Consider the following 19585-nt stretch of genomic DNA (forward strand, 5'->3'; position numbering starts at 1 on the left):
AATCACATTCTTTCTTTGGAGAGAAACCTTAAAACTAACCTTCAAATTTGATTGAATCATTGGTAACCACATGGGTATAAGCTGTTGAAAGAAGAAGAGATGTGCAAATGGTGGTTGCTCCAGCAGTAAATAAAAACATCATTTTTTTTTACTTCAGGTTACTTTCTTCCCATATTCACTGCCACATTATTCCAATAATATAATTTTATTAAATATATATTCATGAGTGCCCAGGAAGACCTGAAATGTAATTAACTGTAATCAATGGCTAATTTCATTAAAGCTCTTGCAGATTCTTGGATGCAATTTATATTGATTTTCTAATGAAGACCTGAACAGTGTGATTAGCTCAGTTATCAATTTTAAAATTAACAAATAGACCAAAATCAAATGTTATCTTTTTAGTTCTAGCTTTTTACTGCTCTGCGTAGAAGTGATTTTTTAACTTTATTTTAGAGGCCCAGATCTGATGTTTAGATCTCGATTTCCCAACCAGAAAAATCTCTGCATCTCTGCATCTAATCATAATCTGTGTAGGATTAACAACGAACACTACAGCACAGTACAGGCCTTTTGGCCCTCGATGTTGCGCTGACCCATGCATCCCTTTAAAAAAAGTATTAAACCCACCCGACCCCATAACCTCTATTTTTCTTCCATCTATGTGTCTTAAATGCCCCTAATGTTTCAGCCTCCATCAGCATCCCTGGCAAGACATTCCAGGCACCCACAACTCTCTACGTAAAAAAAACTTACCCCTGATGTCTCCCCCTAAACTCCAACCCCCCCACACCCCTTCACTTTGAACAAAAGTCCTCTGGTATTTGCTATTCCTGTCCTGGGAAACAGGTACTGGCTGTCCACCTTTCCTATCCCTCTCAATTTTGTAGACCTTCTCTCATCCTATGCTCCAAAGAGAAAAGTCCCAATTCTACTACCTTGCCTCATAAGACGCATTCTCCAATCCAGGCAACATCCTGGTAAATCTCCACTGCACCCTCTCCATAGCTGAGGTGACCAGAACTGAACACAATACTCTAAGTGTGGTCTCACCGAGATTTGCAGAGTTGCAACGTAACCTCTCGACTCATGAACTCAATCACCCTATTAATGAAGCCAAGCATCGCATAGGCCTTAACTATCCTATCCACCTGTGCGGCAACCTTGCGGGATGCATGAATTTGAACCCCAAGGTCCCTCTGTTCATCCACGTCAAGTTACCAATCATTAACCCCGTACTCAGCCTTCTGGTTTGTCCTTTCAAAATGCATCACCTCACACTTATCCGGATTGAACACCATCTGCTATCCTTCTGCCTAACTCTGCATCTGGTCTATATCCTTTTGTAACCTTCGACAATCTTCAGCTCCATCCACAGCTTCTCCAACCTTCGTGTCATCTGCAAACTTACTGATCTTTCGCCTCTTCATCCAGATCATTTATAAAAATCACAAAGAGCAGGGGTCAGAACAGATCCTTGTATAACTCCATTAGTCACCGACCTCCAGGCAGAATACTTTACTTCCACTACTACTTTCTGCTTTGTTTCTGCAAACCAATGTTTTTATCCACACAGCTGAAGTTCCACTGATCCCATGCCTCATGACTTTCTGGATGGGTCTCTCGTGGGGGCTCTTGTTAAAATCCATATGGAACACATCTACCATCCTAACCCCGTCAATTTCTTTTGTTTCCTGCTCAAAAAACTCAATTAGACTCGTGAGGTTATGATCTTCCCTTCACAAAGCCATGCAGACTATCCTTGAGTAGACTATACTTCTCCAAATGCTCATGGATCCTATCCTTGAGAATCCTCTCCAATAGCTTGCACACCATATTATAATATTCTTGATACAAGAAGGATTAAGTTCTCCCTCTATTAGAAGCATTAAACCCACATTTAGTTGTGGCTGTGAAATTCCTGGATTTGACTCCATTGATTTTAGTTGGTTCTAATGAACACAACAAGAATAATAAGTAGTAGATGCAGTAGTCCATTCATCTTCTCATGTCTGCTGCACCATTCAATAAGATTGATTGTGGATGACCTTCTACATTGGAGCCACATTCTCACGATATCTATTTTTCCATTGAATATCCAAAACATTATTGCTCTCTCTCTCTTGGATACACTCATTAACTAAGCTTGTACATCCCCCTTGGATGGAGAATTTTAGATATTCACCATTTTCTTAGTAAGAATTTTTGTTTTTTTTCATCCAGTCCTTAATGGCTAACATTATGAGATTGTGACCCCCTTGATCTAGATACTTGGTCAGAGAAATATCTTCACTGCTGTTGGGTATAAGCCCGCCCTCTGCTGGACATCATGCCCTCAGCATGATGTCACCCTTCCATATATATAACCCTGTGTGTCAGTAGCCATGTTAGTCTAATAGAAGGATCAGGTCTCTGAGTCTTAATTGTGTGAGTGCATACACAACACCTGCATTTACCCTGTCAATTCTTGCAAGTTTTCTTTATTGTTTCAGAAGATGCTACTAATCTCACATCAGCAGCCTGTTTAGTCTTGGTTAAAAGGGAGAATTCTCCTTCTCCCACCAACCACCTTAGAAATCTACCTATTGAATCTTTGATGCATTCCCTATATCACAAGTAAAACTTTTTCGATCGAGAGAGCAGACCTGCACACAATATTCCAGGTGCACCCTCACGAGGACCCCATGAAATTGCAATAAGAAGGGAAATGATTTTTGTAAGTGGAGTACAAGTAGCTATTCCACTACTATGCCTTTGGTTTATTTGTCCAGGAGTAATTTTTTTTTTAAAACACTGCCCACTTAGCCAATCTTCAAACCAAATCATTAATTTCCCCTCAATGTTCAGTTTATAAACAAATGTTTCTGTGAGGAACTTTATCAGATACTTTCTCAAAGTCAATGTAAATAACATGTTCTCCTGTCAACGACTTGAGCCAAATTTTCACATAAGTAGTATCAGGCATCCTTACCCTCTCCAGAAAGCTGAAGATCCAAGAAAATCTGTCATTATATCCTTTGTTATTGATCACCAGGAATTCCTCAACAATTGATATAAAGGCTAACAATTCTACACACCCTACTCTCTTAAATAGCTAACAATTCTACACACCCTACTCTCTTAAATGGCTAACAATTCTACACACCCTACTCTCTTAAATGGCTAACAATTCTACACACCCTACTCTCTTAAATCATATGCAATTTTGAAATCTGAAGAAATTGTTTATCAATTGTGATATATTTGAAAAACATACATGTTCTTCCAGATTAGTTGAGAACTAACTTCATAATTTTGCTGCAAAATGACAATTATGGTCTGTACAAAACCAGGCAACAATAGATGTGTGTGCAGCACTTCATTGTAATTTTTTTTTCTCTGCCAGGGTTGGACCACTTCGCCAGACTGAACTTCATCTTCAGTGATAGTGAAGGCCAGGAGGATGTCTAACTTCTCACTGATTACATTATGGACCAAGGTTATCTGGTGCTATGAATTATTATCAAGTTATTAATACACAAGGCTGCTTGTATATTATCTAATCACATTTCTAAAAGGAAACATTATTAGTCACCAAACTCAAAACAAGTACATTGAGTACATAATAACACATATGCCAACATTATGAAACAAACATATAATCAATATGTATAATTTTGACATTAGATGAAATTACATTGGGCCAGATCATGCTTGTTCCTTGTAAAATTCCCATGAATGGACTTTTGCTTTCCAATTTCTGCAGCCCAATCATGCTTAAGGTGGGGTGGTCCTCAAGCAGTGACTCTCCTCAGAAAGTGGATGCCCTGTCTTAAATTTCCTGATGCCATTTTTACAGTTTACTGTTTTCAGTGGCTTTTGAATTGCTTTTAAGTGTTTCTGTTGGCCAGAGAGATTCAAACACTATTCAAGAGTAGAAATAATTGTAAAATAACAATAATAAATGTGCTTTAAGCACTGGAAATAAATTTTACAAGTAAACTAAAGGGAAAAACATTCAATTTTTGTAAACAAAGTCAGTGGGTCCCATTCAAATGTTGGGTAATTCTAATGTACCAAGTTTAGGGGATAGATCTAAAGTACATCATCTCAGGATATGTGTGCTCCGTCCTTAGATTCACTTCTGAGTTTGTCAGCAGAATGATAGACATGGTCTGGCCTTCAGCTGGCACACAGCTTTGGTATTGTTATGTGGAATTTGGAAACAAGTTGATCTGTGCACTATCGAGATGTCAGGAGGTGAACAGAACAACTCAGCCATTAAGTCATCAATACTAATATGAATAATACTGTACTCCATTCAAATGTAAAGGAATAATGGACACTTTACAATACTTTGTTAAAATGATGACATCTACACCTACAAAGTATTATGTGCTGTAAGCTCCAATTTGCCAGCATTTTATATGATACAATATTTGAAGTGTTCAACATTTCAACAATTAGAGCAAATTATTATAATTACATTTTAAATAAAACATTTTTTTAAAAAGCAAGACCATTTGCCACGTGAATTTTTCACATTGAATATGAATTCTATGTTCCCTAAAGCATTGAACTACTTATAACTGCTACAACTACAACATTTTATAAGTATCATTATATTACAGAGATTTTTAAAATGCTTCTTTTCAAGGTCATAACTTTAATGTAAATATTCCAAATATAACAGATACCATTACAACTGTGTAAATGTATTTATTTTGTATTTCTTAAAAAGGAAAACAAGTCTCAAGTAGGTGGCATGAACATTTTGAAGTTTCTATACATAATCCATCGTAGAAATTAGCAAAACAAATATATAATCACCTTTACAAAGATGGCTGAATTGCATTCCTGTAGAGCTTCCATCAAGTTGATAACGTGCAAGCAAACCATTTCCACCATCTGCAAGAGTGAAAGAAATTTTGGTGACACAGTTATTGTAACTGTTAGAGTTACAGCGCCAGTGATTGGGACCTTGATTCAAATCCAGCACTGTCTGTAAGGCGTTTGTACATTCTCCCCATGTTTGCATGGGTTTCCTCTGGGTGCTTCTGTTTCCTCCCACTCTTCAAAACGAATTGGTTTTTGTGGGTTAATTGGGTGTAATTTGACGGCATGGGATTATGGGCCGAAAGGGCCTATTACCGAGCTGTATGTCTAAATTTAAATTAAAAAAAAAATAATAAAAATGAAAGGGGTTGAGCAAAAAAAAAGTTTAAAGATTTGGTTATGGAGCACTGTCCAGATTTCTTGTATAAACCAAAACAGCATAGATGCTACAAGTTAGAAATAAAAAGCAAACAGGAAAAAAAAATTGTAAATACTTAGCTGTTATTCATCATTTATGAATGGAAAAATCAGAAATGACTCTTTGGCTTGAAAATCTTTCATGAATGAGCAGACTTTAATTTTTTTGAAGAAGTCTTTGATCTGAAAAATCTATTCCACAGATGCTTTGTAACCGACTGAGTATAGTATTTCCAGCATTTTTTTTTAAATTAACTCTTTTTACTTTTCACAGATGCTGAATAATACTTCCAAAATTTTCTTATTTTGCTCAATTTATTTGGCTCAACTTAGATCATTTCATTTTGGTCACATTTTAATAAATATTTAATCAACCATGAGTGAAAATAGTCTAATTGCCACTCACTACTTTATTATGAACCATCAGTTGCAAAATACTAGGTGTCACTCGACTCCAGAACTCAAGGGCTGTTAGAATGGCTGTGGATACATATTCATTCTGGCTTTGTGGAGGTGGAGTAGAAGCTGCTTGTTCACAGTACACCGTCCAGAGCTGAGCAAATATAAATGCATGGAAGAGGGAACACATGTGCAATACAGATGTCTGTAAAAAAAAAAAAAAAAAAATTCATCAATTTATGTTACATCTTGAAATTATCCAGCCCACATTTTAAACACCATATTCTTGCAATACACAGAAATATACATTTATATAATTCTGCAATTATAAACATTTACACAAACACAAGACTGACGGAAAAATTACATTGGAAAGAGTATCTGACTATGAGATTAAAAACAATTTCACTGTAATATACTTCAACTCATTGAATCTTGAGTCATTTTATAGCTGCTCCAAAGATGCTTGAATCAAGACAATAAGATCTATTTTATCTCAGTGCTTTGCTTGTCATTATATTAATCTTGAGATTAGTTTTTCTATAGCTATTGAATTATATAAAAGGTTATTTCTGATTATTTATCTCTACATCATTCCAAATTCTAACCATCAGTTGCCTTTAAAAGCAAGTTTTTCCTTGTGTTACCTATCGCCAATCGTCTTAAATATGTTTTTTTTTTAATGGTTTAGGGTTTGGTGCCTGCATGTAATTTGCTCATACCTTGAAGAAGGGCTCAAGCCTGAAACGTTGGTTATGTATTTGCATCTTTGCACTCTTTGTCCTGCTGAGTTTCTCCAGCATTGTATTTTTACTTAATATGCTCCTGTTGATTACCACCCTTAGGCAATTAGAAACACTCCTTATTTATTCTATATTCAACTTCTGTTTATAATAATGATGATCAGAAGCAAATGCATTTATTTTCCTCATTGAAAGAATAACTAAAAAACATGTGTGCTAACACATCCATCAAGATCACTTCTTTCAAAAACTGAGATGGTTCAATCCCAGAGACTAGAGTCCTGTTATCATACCAGAAGAAGGCACATATTTTAAATCAAACAAATCAATACCTTAAAAGCTTTTCAGAATAGAAATTTCCTGTATGATCAATGTATTGTGTAGTAAAATAAAAAAGATGATTCAAATAGAGTTGATATGTTCAATTATTAATAGCAAAGCTGTCTCTCATTAAGATTTACAGTCATTTGTCAAAACAGAATTCTTCCAAAATAGTAATCCATAGTAACCCCACAATTAACATTGCCAAAAATGCAAAATGTTGTCACTGATTGCATTCTTATTTGCAGGAATTTGATAATTTGTGAATTACTAAAATGCCTGCTTGTTTGTGAAGTAGAATTTTACATTTCTGAACCAATATAAAGGTCATTTGATTTTTAATAGGAGTCTTGCTTAAGAATTTCTGGTGAACAAAAATCAAGCCAAATTAGAATATTCAAAGATGGAGAAACACGCTCTTCAGTCCAACTTGCCCATGCTGACCATATATCAATTTAATATATACAATATCTAGGAACTATGCATTGGTTATTATGGAATGATTCTGTCACAAGTGATGGCAAAGATCCACAATCAGACCTGGGTTCATTACTGGCACATAATGTTCTCATCCAATGCTTAACACCTTCTTAATTCAACCTCTGATCCAGCTCTTGACAAATGAATCAGCTAAAATGTTGCCTTCTTAAAGATTAAGAAAACAAAATATATATTTTTTTTGTCTCTTCTAACCCCTTTGTGGCAACTAATGGCTAAATTTAGAACTACCAATAAATATCAGAAAGTGCTGAGAACACTCCGCGGGTCAGACATCCTCTTTGGAAAGAGAAATAGAGTTAACATGTCTGTTCTGACGAGAAACCTCACATCTGAAATGTTAATTCTGTTTTTATTTCCACGGATGCAACCTAACCAGATGAATGTTTCCAACTTTCCTAGTTCTTACTTTAGATTTTTAGCATTTGTTATTTGCAGAACTATTAAGCTTTATAGCCTTACCTATTTTATTTTTCATTGTATCCTCACAAATTATCTATTATTAATTCACTTCCCTAAATCTGGAAGCCCCCTAAACCCTTCTCATCGGGGATTTACTTTGGCTTGAACTCACGCTTCCATGTGTTCCTTCTTCATAAAGTCTACTATACTACAAAGTATAATGGAGCAGTCATTTGATTAATTTTCATCATCACTGATTGGCTGGTCAAACAGTCAAGTTGCTCTCAAATTTTACATGTACCTTCCAATGGAGATGAAATAGTCAAACAAAATTCTAATGAAAGATTAGGTATAAGAATCAAAAAGAATGTTAAGATACAAAATTGTGGTGCATGTCTTTACCCTATGGAAGACAAACAGTGTGGTGTTTACAGATTGTAGAATTACTCCATAACCAAGGTGAAATGATTTCTAGCTAAATAGCAGTACTGATAACCAGTAATTCAATAACAAACCCTTCAAAGCCATTGGGAAGACAAAATGAACTGACATTTGAATATAGTCTTTTTATGAAATGTTAAAAAGTATGTGATTAAATGGTCTCACATATACACACAGAGCATGGAGTATTCAAGAATCTTAGAATCTAGCCATCACGAAGCAACACATCACAGATAATTAGCTGTTGATGCTTGGGAAGATGATCTCCTCAGATTTTATTAACCACTTACCACACAGTTGACAGAATTGTCAGATACTCTGGAAAAATGCCATGTAGTCTCTTTTAGTGGTTTCCATTATTTCTCTGGAGCACACCAGACATGGATATTAAAGGCATTCAATCTCATGTAGTCAGATAGTGCAAATTAAAAACCATTGAACTGCATTTTCTAAGTACTTTGGGTTCAGAGTATAATTTGTGAAACGTTAACATTACCTTGGATTGTTCAGGAAATCCAAGCAAGATAACTATAAGATGATCTGCAACATGTGAACCAGCATCCAAAGGAATAGGCATGCATGAAGTGGATCCTGAACACACAACACTATGGCTAAGAGACCCCAGCAGCAGCCATGACAAAAGACGAACATGGGAAACACACTCAATAAATTCTTTTGGACTATAACAATTGGAGGAGAAAAAGAAAAAAAATTAATCACGATTACACAATTGGACATTTACACAGACTGATATGTATTTAATATTAAATTCATACAATGTTTTCCAGACTTCTATCACATTTTCTTAAATATATTAATTTAACTGTTCAGTTAATAGAAATATCTTAAATAATTTGAATATTGGAGTCATAATTTAAAATGCCTTAATTATATTTTATATGTAATATGGCTTTGATTTCTAGAAATGAAGTATACAACATTGTTAAAGTTCACCCTGTTACCCTTGTTGCATTGCAGAGGGAGGATGATACAACCATGGCAAATAACGAACAACAGCCTTGTTATCACGATGGTTTCCTTTGGTAATTTCCATTGCTGCTATCTGCGCTAATCCTACTTTAAGATGGCCACCAAATGTATCTTCATGCAAAGGCTGAGAACAGGTTTTCATGTGACTCTGGAAAGAAAAAGTAATTAAATTATATTAGATTGCAAATATTGAAATGTGCAACAACTATTCTCAGTACTCCCAAATTGTTGAGTGGTCTGTGAGAGTGATGGTTTTGTGGCTTGTGTTGTAATGCCCAAGAATGGCGTGACCTCTCTTGCAGCCAAACAATTCCCTCTCTTAAACCTGCCATCCTACATGCATTCATGCCCCCACCCCCCTCATTCCAATCTGAATGGTACAACGTGTGATACAAAAGTACAAAAATTATTCAGACAAGTCACTTCTTTCAGATGGTCATTAAAAACAGACTCTTTAATTTTTAGTTTAAAAGGGGATATCAGATTCAAATAAATTGCCAATTGTGAACTTTAGAATCCAAAAGAACATCCATTTTGAACAAGTTTGAATAAAGGCCAATCAAAAAGGAGTGCAACATTAAATTATCCACCAGAGGTAACATTTTTAAAAATTAGATTCAGAATTACAACATTAAAGAAAATAATCCATTTTATACCTTTCATAGAAGTGAATGTTCCTAGTTCCCTCTTCATCCATCTGTTTATTCAATTTGTGCCTCAGCCTATAATACTACACAACTTCAGAGCACGGTGCAATAAGTTAGTTTTACCCATCATTCAAAGTCTTGTAAGATATACCTCTATGTCTATCGCCCTCTATTTAATATTTTGAGATGTTCAATTATATTGCCAGAAAAGACAAATCCAACCTTTAAAGAATACAATAAAGTTGCACTACAGCGGTACAAATTGCAACATGGAAGTGATTTCCTAAAGTGTATTTTCTGAGATAAGAACGATGAATGCAAACTCTTCAAAAGTTGGAAGGGAAGATCTTAAAATGTCAACTCCATTATGGCAGCAGCTCTTAAAGCAAGGAATTGCTGCTCCAAGGAGTAGGCCTGATTTAGAGGAGCTGTTTGGTAGACTGGAACCTGTGCAAAGGTGATCTGATGATGGTGCCATCAGAAGTGCATGAAAGTATCAGGGATCAGAGCTTCCACTTTCTCCAACACAACTACAGCAAACAAAAAAAGGTCCTTAGATATACCACCGAGACATTCGTAACAATTCCAGAACTTGTGACATGAATTAAATCTTTGACGGCAGCTCAGAGATTTACAGGTTCTCTAACATGTACTGGATGTACTAACATGATGCCTTGCCCACTGCTGAAGGTCTGCTTCAGCAGGCATGGTCTATATCACTTTTTAAGCACACAAGTGTATTATAATATTTCAACATTAACACAATCGCGAGTGGCACACTGATACTGGCTAGCAGTCTCTGCATGCAAGAGTGTCAATTCAATTTTCTTCATTTCTGTATGTCCTAATGCTAGACAGGGAGGCAGACGGAGGCCCCGGTCCGGACAGGGAGTGGGAGGCGGCGGCCCCAGTCCGGGCACAGGGAGAGCAGCAGCGGCCCCGGCCCCGGTCCGGGCGAAGGGTAGACGGCGGCGGCCCCGATACGGGCAGGAGCAAGGGGGAGGCGGCGGCCCCAGTCCGGGCACAGGGAGAGCAGCGGCGGCCCCGGCCCCGGTCCGGGCGAAGGGTAAACGGCGGCGGCCCCGATACGGGCAGGAGCAAGGGGGAGACGGCGGCCCCGGCCTCGGTCGAGTGAGGCAGACGGAGGCCCCGGTCCGGACAGGGAGTGGGAGGCGGCGGCCCCAGTCCGGGCACAGGGAGAGCAGCAGCGGCCCCGGCCCCGGTCCGGGCGAAGGGTAGACGGCGGCGGCCCCGATACGGGCAGGAGCAAAGGGGGAGACGGCGGCCCCGGCCTCGGTCGAGTGAGGCAGACGGAGGCCCCGGTCCGGGCAGTATGGACCGACCTAGGAGGGGAGGCAGGCCCCTCCAGCCCGGGTAAGAAACCTGCATAGGAGAAGGCCACTCCGATATAAAACCTACGACCCAAGGACCTCGCTGCCACGTCCCAGCTTGCTTGGCCACGGCACACGAACCATGGGTGTAAAGGGTGGGGCCAGTACTGCGCGCATTGCACTCCACCTAAAAGCTCCTTTGCGCAGGCCCGAGGACAGGTCCACGTCCTCCCCCTCCACGTCCTCCCCCTCCACGTCCTCCCCCTCCACGTCCTCCCCCTCCACGTCCTCCCCCTCCACGTCCTCCCCCTCCACGTCCTCCCCCTCCACGTCCTCCCCCTCAAAAGATGCTCACAAACTCAAGCTAGCATGCTGGAACATCAGAACCATGCTAGATAAGACTGACAGCCATCGACCTGAACGTCGGTCTGCCCTCATTGCACATGAACTCCTCAGACTTGACATCGACATAGCCGCTCTCAGTGAAGTCCGCCTGGCAGATGTAGGCAGCTTCCAAGAACGCGGCGCGGGCTACACACTCTACTGGTCTGGCAAGCCTTCGGATGAACGACGCCTATCTGGTGTAGGCTTCATGGTCAAGAGCTTCATTGCCTCCAAACTCGAAAACCTTCCGACAGGCCTCTCGGACCGAATCATGTCCATGCGACTCCCACTTCAAAACAAGCGTCACATCACCCTCATCAGTGTCTATGCTCCAACCCTCCAGGCGGAACCAGCAGAAAAGAACAAGTTCTACACCGACCTGCGCAACCTCATCCAACGTACCCCTACAGCCGACAAGGTTGTCATCCTGGGCGACTTCAACGCTCGTGTCGGCAAAGACTCAGAAACTTGGCCAGGAATCCTGGGCAAGCATGGCGTCGGCAAGTGCAACGACAATGGGCGCCTCCTGTTGGAGCTCTGCGTAGAACAGCGGCTTGTCATTACAAACACCCTTTTTCAGCAGAGGGACAGCCTTAAGACCACCTGGATGCATCCCCGATCCAAACACTGGCACCTCCTGGACTACATCCTGGTGCGAGAAAGTGACAAACAAGATGTGCTCCACACCAGGGTCATGCCTAGCGCGGAATGCCACACTGACCACCGGCTGGTTCGCTGCAAGCTCAACCTTCACTTCAAGCCAAAGCCCAGGAACAATAAAGCCCCCAGAAAGAGGTTCAATGTTGGAAAACTGCAGTCAGACGAAGCGAGAGGAAACTTCCAGGCAAACCTCAAAGCAAAGCTCGACGTTGCAACCCGCCTCACGGACCCGTCCCCTGAAACCCTCTGGGATCAGTTGAAGACTACCATACTGCAATCCACTGAAGAGGTACTGGGCTTCTCCTCTAGGAAAAACAAGGACTGGTTTGACGAAAACAGCCAGGAAATCCAGGAGCTGCTGGCAAAGAAGCGAGCTGCCCACCAGGCTCACCTTACAAAGCCGTCCTGTCCAGAGAAGAAACAAGCCTTCCGTCGCGCATGCAGCCATCTTCAGCGCAAACTCCGGGAGATCCAAAATGAGTGGTGGACTAGCCTCGCCAAACGAACACAGCTCAGCGCGGACATTGGCGACTTCAGGGGTTTCTACGAGGCTCTAAAGGCTGTGTACGGCCCCTCACCCCAAGTCCAAAGCCCGCTGCGCAGCTCAGACGGCAAAGTCCTCCTCAGCGACAAGATCTCCATCCTCAACCGATGGTCAGAACACTTCCAATCTCTTTTCAGTACCAACCGCTCAGTCCAAGATTCCGCCCTGCTCCAGCTCCCTCAACAGCCCCTAAGGCTAGAGCTGGATGAGGTTCCCACCCTGGATGAGACATATAAGGCAATCGAACAACTGAAAAGTGGCAAAGCAGCAGGTATGGATGGAATCCCCCCAGAAGTCTGGAAGGCTGGCGGCAAAACTCTGCATGCCAAACTGCATGAGTTTTTCAAGCTTTGTTGGGACCAAGGTAAACTGCCTCAGGATCTTCGTGATGCCACCATCATCACCCTGTACAAAAACAAAGGCGAGAAATCAGACTGCTCAAACTACAGGGGAATCACGTTGCTCTCCATTGCAGGCAAAATCTTCGCTAGGATTCTACTAAATAGAATAATACCTAGTGTCGCTGAGAATATTCTCCCAGAATCACAGTGCGGCTTTCGCGCTAACAGAGGAACCACTGACATGGTCTTTGCCCTCAGACAGCTCCAAGAAAAGTGTAGAGAACAAAACAAAGGACTCTACATCACCTTTGTTGACCTCACCAAAGCCTTCGACACCGTGAGCAGGAAAGGGCTTTGGCAAATACTAGAGCGCATCGGATGTCCCCCAAAGTTCCTCAACATGATTATCCAACTGCACGAAAACCAACAAGGTCGGGTCAGATACAGCAATGAGCTCTCTGAACCCTTCTCCATTAACAATGGCGTGAAGCAAGGCTGTGTTCTCGCACCAACCCTCTTTTCAATCTTCTTCAGCATGATGCTGAACCAAGCCATGAAAGACCCCAACAATGAAGACGCTGTTTACATCCGGTACCGCACGGATGGCAGTCTCTTCAATCTGAGGCGCCTGCAAGCTCACACCAAGACACAAGAGAAACTTGTCCGTGAACTACTCTTTGCAGATGATGCCTCAAACCGTGCATCTTGGCGCCTCACAGTTTGGCGGGCAGCAGCCTCCTTTGAAGAAGACCGCAGAGCCCACCTCACTGACAAAAGGCAAAGGAGGAAAAACCCAACACCCAACCCCAACCAACCAATTTTCCCTTGCAACCGCTGCAATCGTGTCTGCCTGTCCCGCATCGGACTGGTCAGCCACAAACGAGCCTGCAGCTGACGTGGACTTTTTACCCCCTCCATAAATCTTCGTCCGCGAAGCCAAGCCAAAGAATGCTAGACAGCAACAAAATAACCTGCACTGAATCTTCTCTCAAGAATTCTTTATAGCGAGGAACATGTATTTAAATATGTAAAGGCTAAATATTTGTGTCTTGGTGTGAGCTTGCAGGCGCCTCAGATTGAAGAGACTGCCATCCGTGCGGTACCGGATGTAAACAGCGTCTTCATTGTTGGGGTCTTTCGTGGCTTGACACAAGAGAAACTTGTCCGTGAACTACTCTTTGCAGACGATGCCGCTTTAGTTGCCCATTCAGAGCCAGCTCTTCAGCGCTTGACGTCCTGCTTTGCGGAAACTGCCAAAATGTTTGGCCTGGAAGTCAGCCTGAAGAAAACTGAGGTCCTCCATCAGCCAGCTCCCCACCATGATTACCAGCCCCCCCACATCTCCATCGGGCACACAAAACTCAAAACGGTCAACCAGTTTACCTATCTCGGCTGCACCATTTCATCAGATGCAAGGATCGACAATGAGATAGACAACAGACTCGCCAAGGCAAATAGCGCCTTGGAAGACTACACAAAAGAGTTTGGAAAAACAACCAACTGAAAAACCTCACAAAGATAAGCGTATACAGAGCCGTTGTCATACCCACACTCCTGTTCGGCTCCGAATCATGGGTCCTCTACCGGCACCACCTACGGCTCCTAGAACGCTTCCACCAGCGTTGTCTCCGCTCCATCCTCAACATCCATTGGAGCGCTTACATCCCTAACGTCGAAGTACTCGAGATGGCAGAGGTCGACAGCATCGAGTCCACGCTGCTGAAGATCCAGCTGCGCTGGATGGGTCACGTCTCCAGAATGGAGGACCATCGCCTTCCCAAGATCGTGTTATATGGCGAGCTCTCCACTGGCCACCGTGACAGAGGTGCACCAAAGAAAAGGTACAAGGACTGCTTAAAGAAATCTCTTGGTGCCTGCCACATTGACCACCGCCAGTGGGCTGATATCGCCTCAAACCGTGCATCTTGGCGCCTCACAGTTTGGCGGGCAGCAACCTCCTTTGAAGAAGACCGCAGAGCCTACCTCACTGACAAAAGGCAAAGGAGGAAAAACCCAACACCCAACCCCAACCCACCAATTTTCCCCTGCAACCGTGTCTGCCTGTCCCGCATCGGGCTTGTCAGCCACAAACGAGCCTGCAGCTGACGTGGACTTTTTACCCCCTCCATAAATCTTCGTCCGCGAAGCCAAGCAAAAGAAAAGAAATATTTGTACACAGACTTTTAAAAATAAGGACTTAAAAAAGCTTTAGTGATCACGTACCTTTAGTTTGGTCAGTGTGTGCATATCAGCTATAAAATCGAGCAATTCACCTATATATTGTCTCATACATTCCATTGCTGCAGTTGTGTACTGTAAAAGAAGAAACCATAAATAATGAGCACATAGCTTTACGTGCAGGAAAACAGATATTTCCATTGAACTCAGAAAGGAGCAAACTACCTATAAATTAAGAAGTAGGTTGTGGATTATAGCCCCAGTCTAAATTATAATAGTTTACTGCTCAGGAACCAGGCCTTCAGCCCACTCATCCAAAGCAACCATGTTGTCTACACAAGCTAGTCACACTTACCTTCATGGCCCTTAACTCTTTAAAACCTTATGAAACATGTGCCTGTCTAAATGGCTTTTAAATATTACATTTGTATCTGCCTTAACCACTGCCACATATACTCACAATCCTCTGTATAAAAAAGATGTCCTTTAAATCCCTTTCAAAATAGCAGTAAAGTTAGCTTAGCGATTAGCTCAATGCTGTTGCAGCCCTAGTGACACACTTTCCAATTTGGCGCTGTCTCTAAGGAGTCTGTACGTTCTCCCCGTAACCTGCATGGGCTTTCTCAATGTGCTCGGAGCTTCTCCAATCCATGCAGGGTTGGTAGGTTAATTGTGTAGCATGGGTTTCATTGGTCGGGAGAGGTTTCTATCATGGTGTGTCATTTAAAAAAATTAAATCTTTCAATTTCAAGTTCAGTGTCATCTGATTGTACATGTACAACCCAATGAAGCAGATCACCTTCGCACCATAGTGCACACATACAGATACACCCTACACCAAAGGTTCTCAACCTTTTCCTTTCCACTCACATACCACTTTAAGTATTCCCTATGTCATAGGTGCTCTGTGATTAGTAAGGGATTGTTTAAGGTGGTATGTGGGTGGAAAGAAAAAGTTTGAAAACCACTCTTTTAATCGTACCTAATTGACTCATTATGTGCACGGTTCATAACTCCAAAGGAAATGGGCTAATGACAATTTTTCTCAAGCAAAATATTTCAATAACAATTGGTTCTAAAGCAGTGATTCTCAACCTTCCCTTCCCACTCTCATACTACTTTAAGCAATCCCTTACTAATCACAGAGCACCAATGGTATAGGGATTACTTAAAGTGGTATGTGAATTGAAAGAAAAAGGTTAAGAACCACTGCCCTACATATATAAATTGCAATCCAAAATAAAATATATACAAATTTATGAGTTTCTAGAGTTATACAACAGTTTCACTGCCTGCAGAAAGCTGTTTCCCAGCCTGGCAGCCCTGGCTTTTATGCTCTTGTAACTCTTCCTTGAACATAGTGTCTCTGTGGTGATACACCACTAGCCTACTGCAGGGGGCGACCTCTGTACCTGCAGGAAGATCACCAGAGGACAGACCACACCTGGCCAGCTGTCAGTCAACCACCTGGGATATAATCCGGAGCTGGCCCCTCCTGAGCCAGTCACTCAGGAGTCACCGTTACAGTTACCACTGTAGCAGAGACTTTTAACTGAATAAAACCTGTTGTACAGTCTTTCTCGAGTTTTGTGTCAGCAGTGCATCACAGTCTCAAAGATACTATGGGCTGGATGGTAAGGGTCCTTAATGCTTCTCTGAGCCCTCTTTTAGCACCGCTTCCTGTAGATATTGTCAATAGAGGGAAGGGAGACTCCAAGTGATTGTCTCAGCAATTTTAATCTGACCTCCAATCTGATGCTTTGCAGTAACAATACCACACTAAAATGCAGCCTGACAGGACACTCAATTATGCTCCTGTAAAAGGTTGTCAAGATGGTGGCTGGTAGCATTGCACTCCTCAATCTCCTTAGGAAGTGTAGATGCTACGGCCCCATCCTGATGAATAAGGAAGTGTTGTGGATCCAGGAGCGGTCATCCTTTAAAAGGGTGTCAAGGAACTTTGCGCTCCTCACTCTCTCAATTACGGAGCTATTGATGTGTAATGGGGAGTGGTCCTTCATCTTCCTGAATTCCACAATCATCTCCTTTGTCTTGTCAATGTTGAGACTTGAGGTGTTCCTCTCTGTAAGCCAACTCTATTATTGTCAAAGAGGCCAACTACAGTTGTGTCATCCTTAAACTTGATAATTCTGTTGGAACAGAACATGGCAGTACAGTCATGAGTTCACAAAGTGAACAGTAGTGGACTGAGCACACAGCCCTGAAGTCACTAGTGCTTAATGTGAGTGGGCTTGAGGTTTTACTGCCAACACAAATAGGCTATGGTCTTCAATCAAGAAGTCCAGAATCCAGTTGCAGAGAAAAGTACTGAGACCTAGTGAGTACTGTTTTTTTCCTCCAGCCTCTGAGGTATGACTGTGTTGAATGCTGTAATGGTCAATGAACAACACCCTGGCATATGAGGCATCATTTTCCATGTGGATCAGGTCAGAGTGGTGGGTCTGGGCTATTGCATCATCCATAGGTCAGTTTGGGTGGGAGGTAGACTGGAATGGGTCCATTGTCGCTGGTAGGTGTGCTTTGATGCACTCCATTACCAGTCGCTCAAAGCACTTCAAAATTGTGGAGGTCAATGCCATTGTTATTTTGCCCAGCTAGTATCACTTTCTTGGGCACCAGGGTGTTGGTGGCTGTCTTGAATCCTGCGGAATCAAGGGACTGCTGGAGTGAGATATTGAAGATGTCCATTAGGACCTCAGTCAGCTCATCTGCACAGTCCCTCAGCACCTGACCAAGTATGTTATCTGTTCCTGCTTCTTTGTGTGGATTCACACTGGAAAGGATCCTCCTCACCTCAGCTGCAGCTATGCAGGGTGCCTGTTCTTCAGGGAAGGATAGGGCTTGTGTTGTTTTACATATTGAACCATGCATAGAAGGTGTTCAACTTGTCAGGAAGGGAGGCGTGATTATCACTGACCTGCACAATTAGTTTATGGTTCACTATGGTTTCCATACCTTTCCACATGCGCCTCATGTCTCCAGTTTCATACAGTTGTCTGTGGATCTTCTGTGTATTATCTTTGCCTTCCTGATTGCCTGGGAGAGTTTGGCCCTTGCTGCTCTTAGTGCCATCCTATGTCTTCTAGTTTTAAGCTTCCCTACTGACTACTTAATTTATCCATGGCTCTCATTATTTTATAAATCTCCAAGGTCCTCTTCCTCAACCTACTTCCTATGCTCCAGAGAGTAAAATCTCAGCCTATCCAGTTTCTCCTTATAATTCAAGCTGGAATTCCCAGTTACAATCTAGTCTGACCTCTTGTTGAAGGGCTCAAGCCCAAAACATCTGTTATGTATTTTTACCTTTGCTATATAAAGGACACTGTGTTTTTACTAGCAAGTGCAACACTGTCTTATGTGTTATCTTGTGGACATAACTAAGCTCCTGTCCTTCTTTAAGATGACTATAATCCAATGTCATAAGTGAGTTTTCATTCTGCGTTTGCCCATATCTATCCAGAAAATACATTATCATGAAAATTCTTAACCAGTTATGCCACCTTACATTGTTTACAGTGGTTTTGTATCACTTCTGCTGTGAATTACTAAGACAGATCCCAAAAGACACATCATTTTTCTTTCTGCTCCTTTACTACAGTGCTACAAGGCCACATCAATGTCCTTCCATTTATATGTGGGAGCAATTTACAATTAGTTTTTCACACAACGAACACCAAGGTGACCACACAGCATTGACAGTTTGATATATTTAGCAGGAGAAGCCACTCTATAAGAAGCTAAGCGATAAAACATTTTGAGCTCCAAATAAATGTCAACAACTGAAATTGGCCACATTCGTTTACGTGGCTTTTTTTTTAAAGAGCTAAACAAATTGCAATTACATTTCTTTTTAGAAACTAATTATCCTTTCCATTGAAAAATTAGAAGTCACAAAAAATTAATCAGTAATAATTTGGCAATACACGAGCATAGTAAACATTATTCATTTAATGGTGCAAAATGCATACTCTTCAATATTTAAAATGAAAATGGTGGTAATAGAATGGAGAATTACAATTGACTAAAAATCAGAATTTATTGTCATGAACAAGTCATGAAATTCGGTGTTTATGTTACAATCTACAGAAGGCTGAAATTTATGATTTAATAACCTGTTCAAGCTCTGCTCTTCCATTCACTTAAATTCTTGCATCATGTAAAAACAAACCTCATGTGCTTTACATGAAAATACTTCTGAATAATGTATAATATTGAAAATATATTGCCACAAAATTAATTGTAACTGTGGATTGTCCACTTCAAGACAAAATTTGGAACCATTTAGTTTCAAACTGAGCACTTTTCTCCTTTGAGACTCAACACTGCATTTCAAAGATTCAGAAAAATCAATATTTCTGATTTCCAAATTCCATTGGTAATTTTAGATAATTATTCCATATTTTCACCTCCTCCAGTTTCACTCCCTTTTTAATGTCCTATCATTATTTCTGAC

General features: G+C 41.3%; 2 protein-coding genes across 4 annotated transcripts in view; one reads left to right on the top strand and one right to left on the bottom strand.

The window, feature by feature from the left end:
- The window catches only part of prima1 (proline rich membrane anchor 1), a 104807-nt gene extending 100294 nt beyond the window's left edge, over positions 1–4513 (top strand). The window contains exon 5 of one of the 2 annotated variants that reach the window (XM_069916204.1): positions 3386–4513. In XM_069916204.1, the coding sequence (XP_069772305.1) occupies positions 3386–3409 (24 nt within the window). In that variant the 3' untranslated portion in view covers positions 3410–4513. The remainder of the gene's footprint in view (positions 1–3385) is intronic. The other variant, XM_069916207.1, reaches the window with a different exon arrangement.
- LOC138753326 (protein unc-79 homolog) overlaps positions 1–19585 on the bottom strand; it is a 171579-nt gene that overhangs the window by 1489 nt on the left and 150505 nt on the right. For both annotated transcript variants that reach the window (XM_069916198.1, XM_069916197.1), the window contains exons 43-48: positions 15157–15246; positions 8999–9174; positions 8533–8716; positions 5639–5836; positions 4810–4887; positions 40–81 (exon numbers count right to left, since the gene is read on the bottom strand). In XM_069916198.1, the coding sequence (XP_069772299.1) occupies positions 40–81; positions 4810–4887; positions 5639–5836; positions 8533–8716; positions 8999–9174; positions 15157–15246 (768 nt within the window). The remainder of the gene's footprint in view (positions 1–39; positions 82–4809; positions 4888–5638; positions 5837–8532; positions 8717–8998; positions 9175–15156; positions 15247–19585) is intronic.

Source organism: Narcine bancroftii, chromosome 2 (assembly GCF_036971445.1).
Source record: "Narcine bancroftii isolate sNarBan1 chromosome 2, sNarBan1.hap1, whole genome shotgun sequence".
NCBI lineage: Eukaryota > Metazoa > Chordata > Chondrichthyes > Torpediniformes > Narcinidae > Narcine > Narcine bancroftii.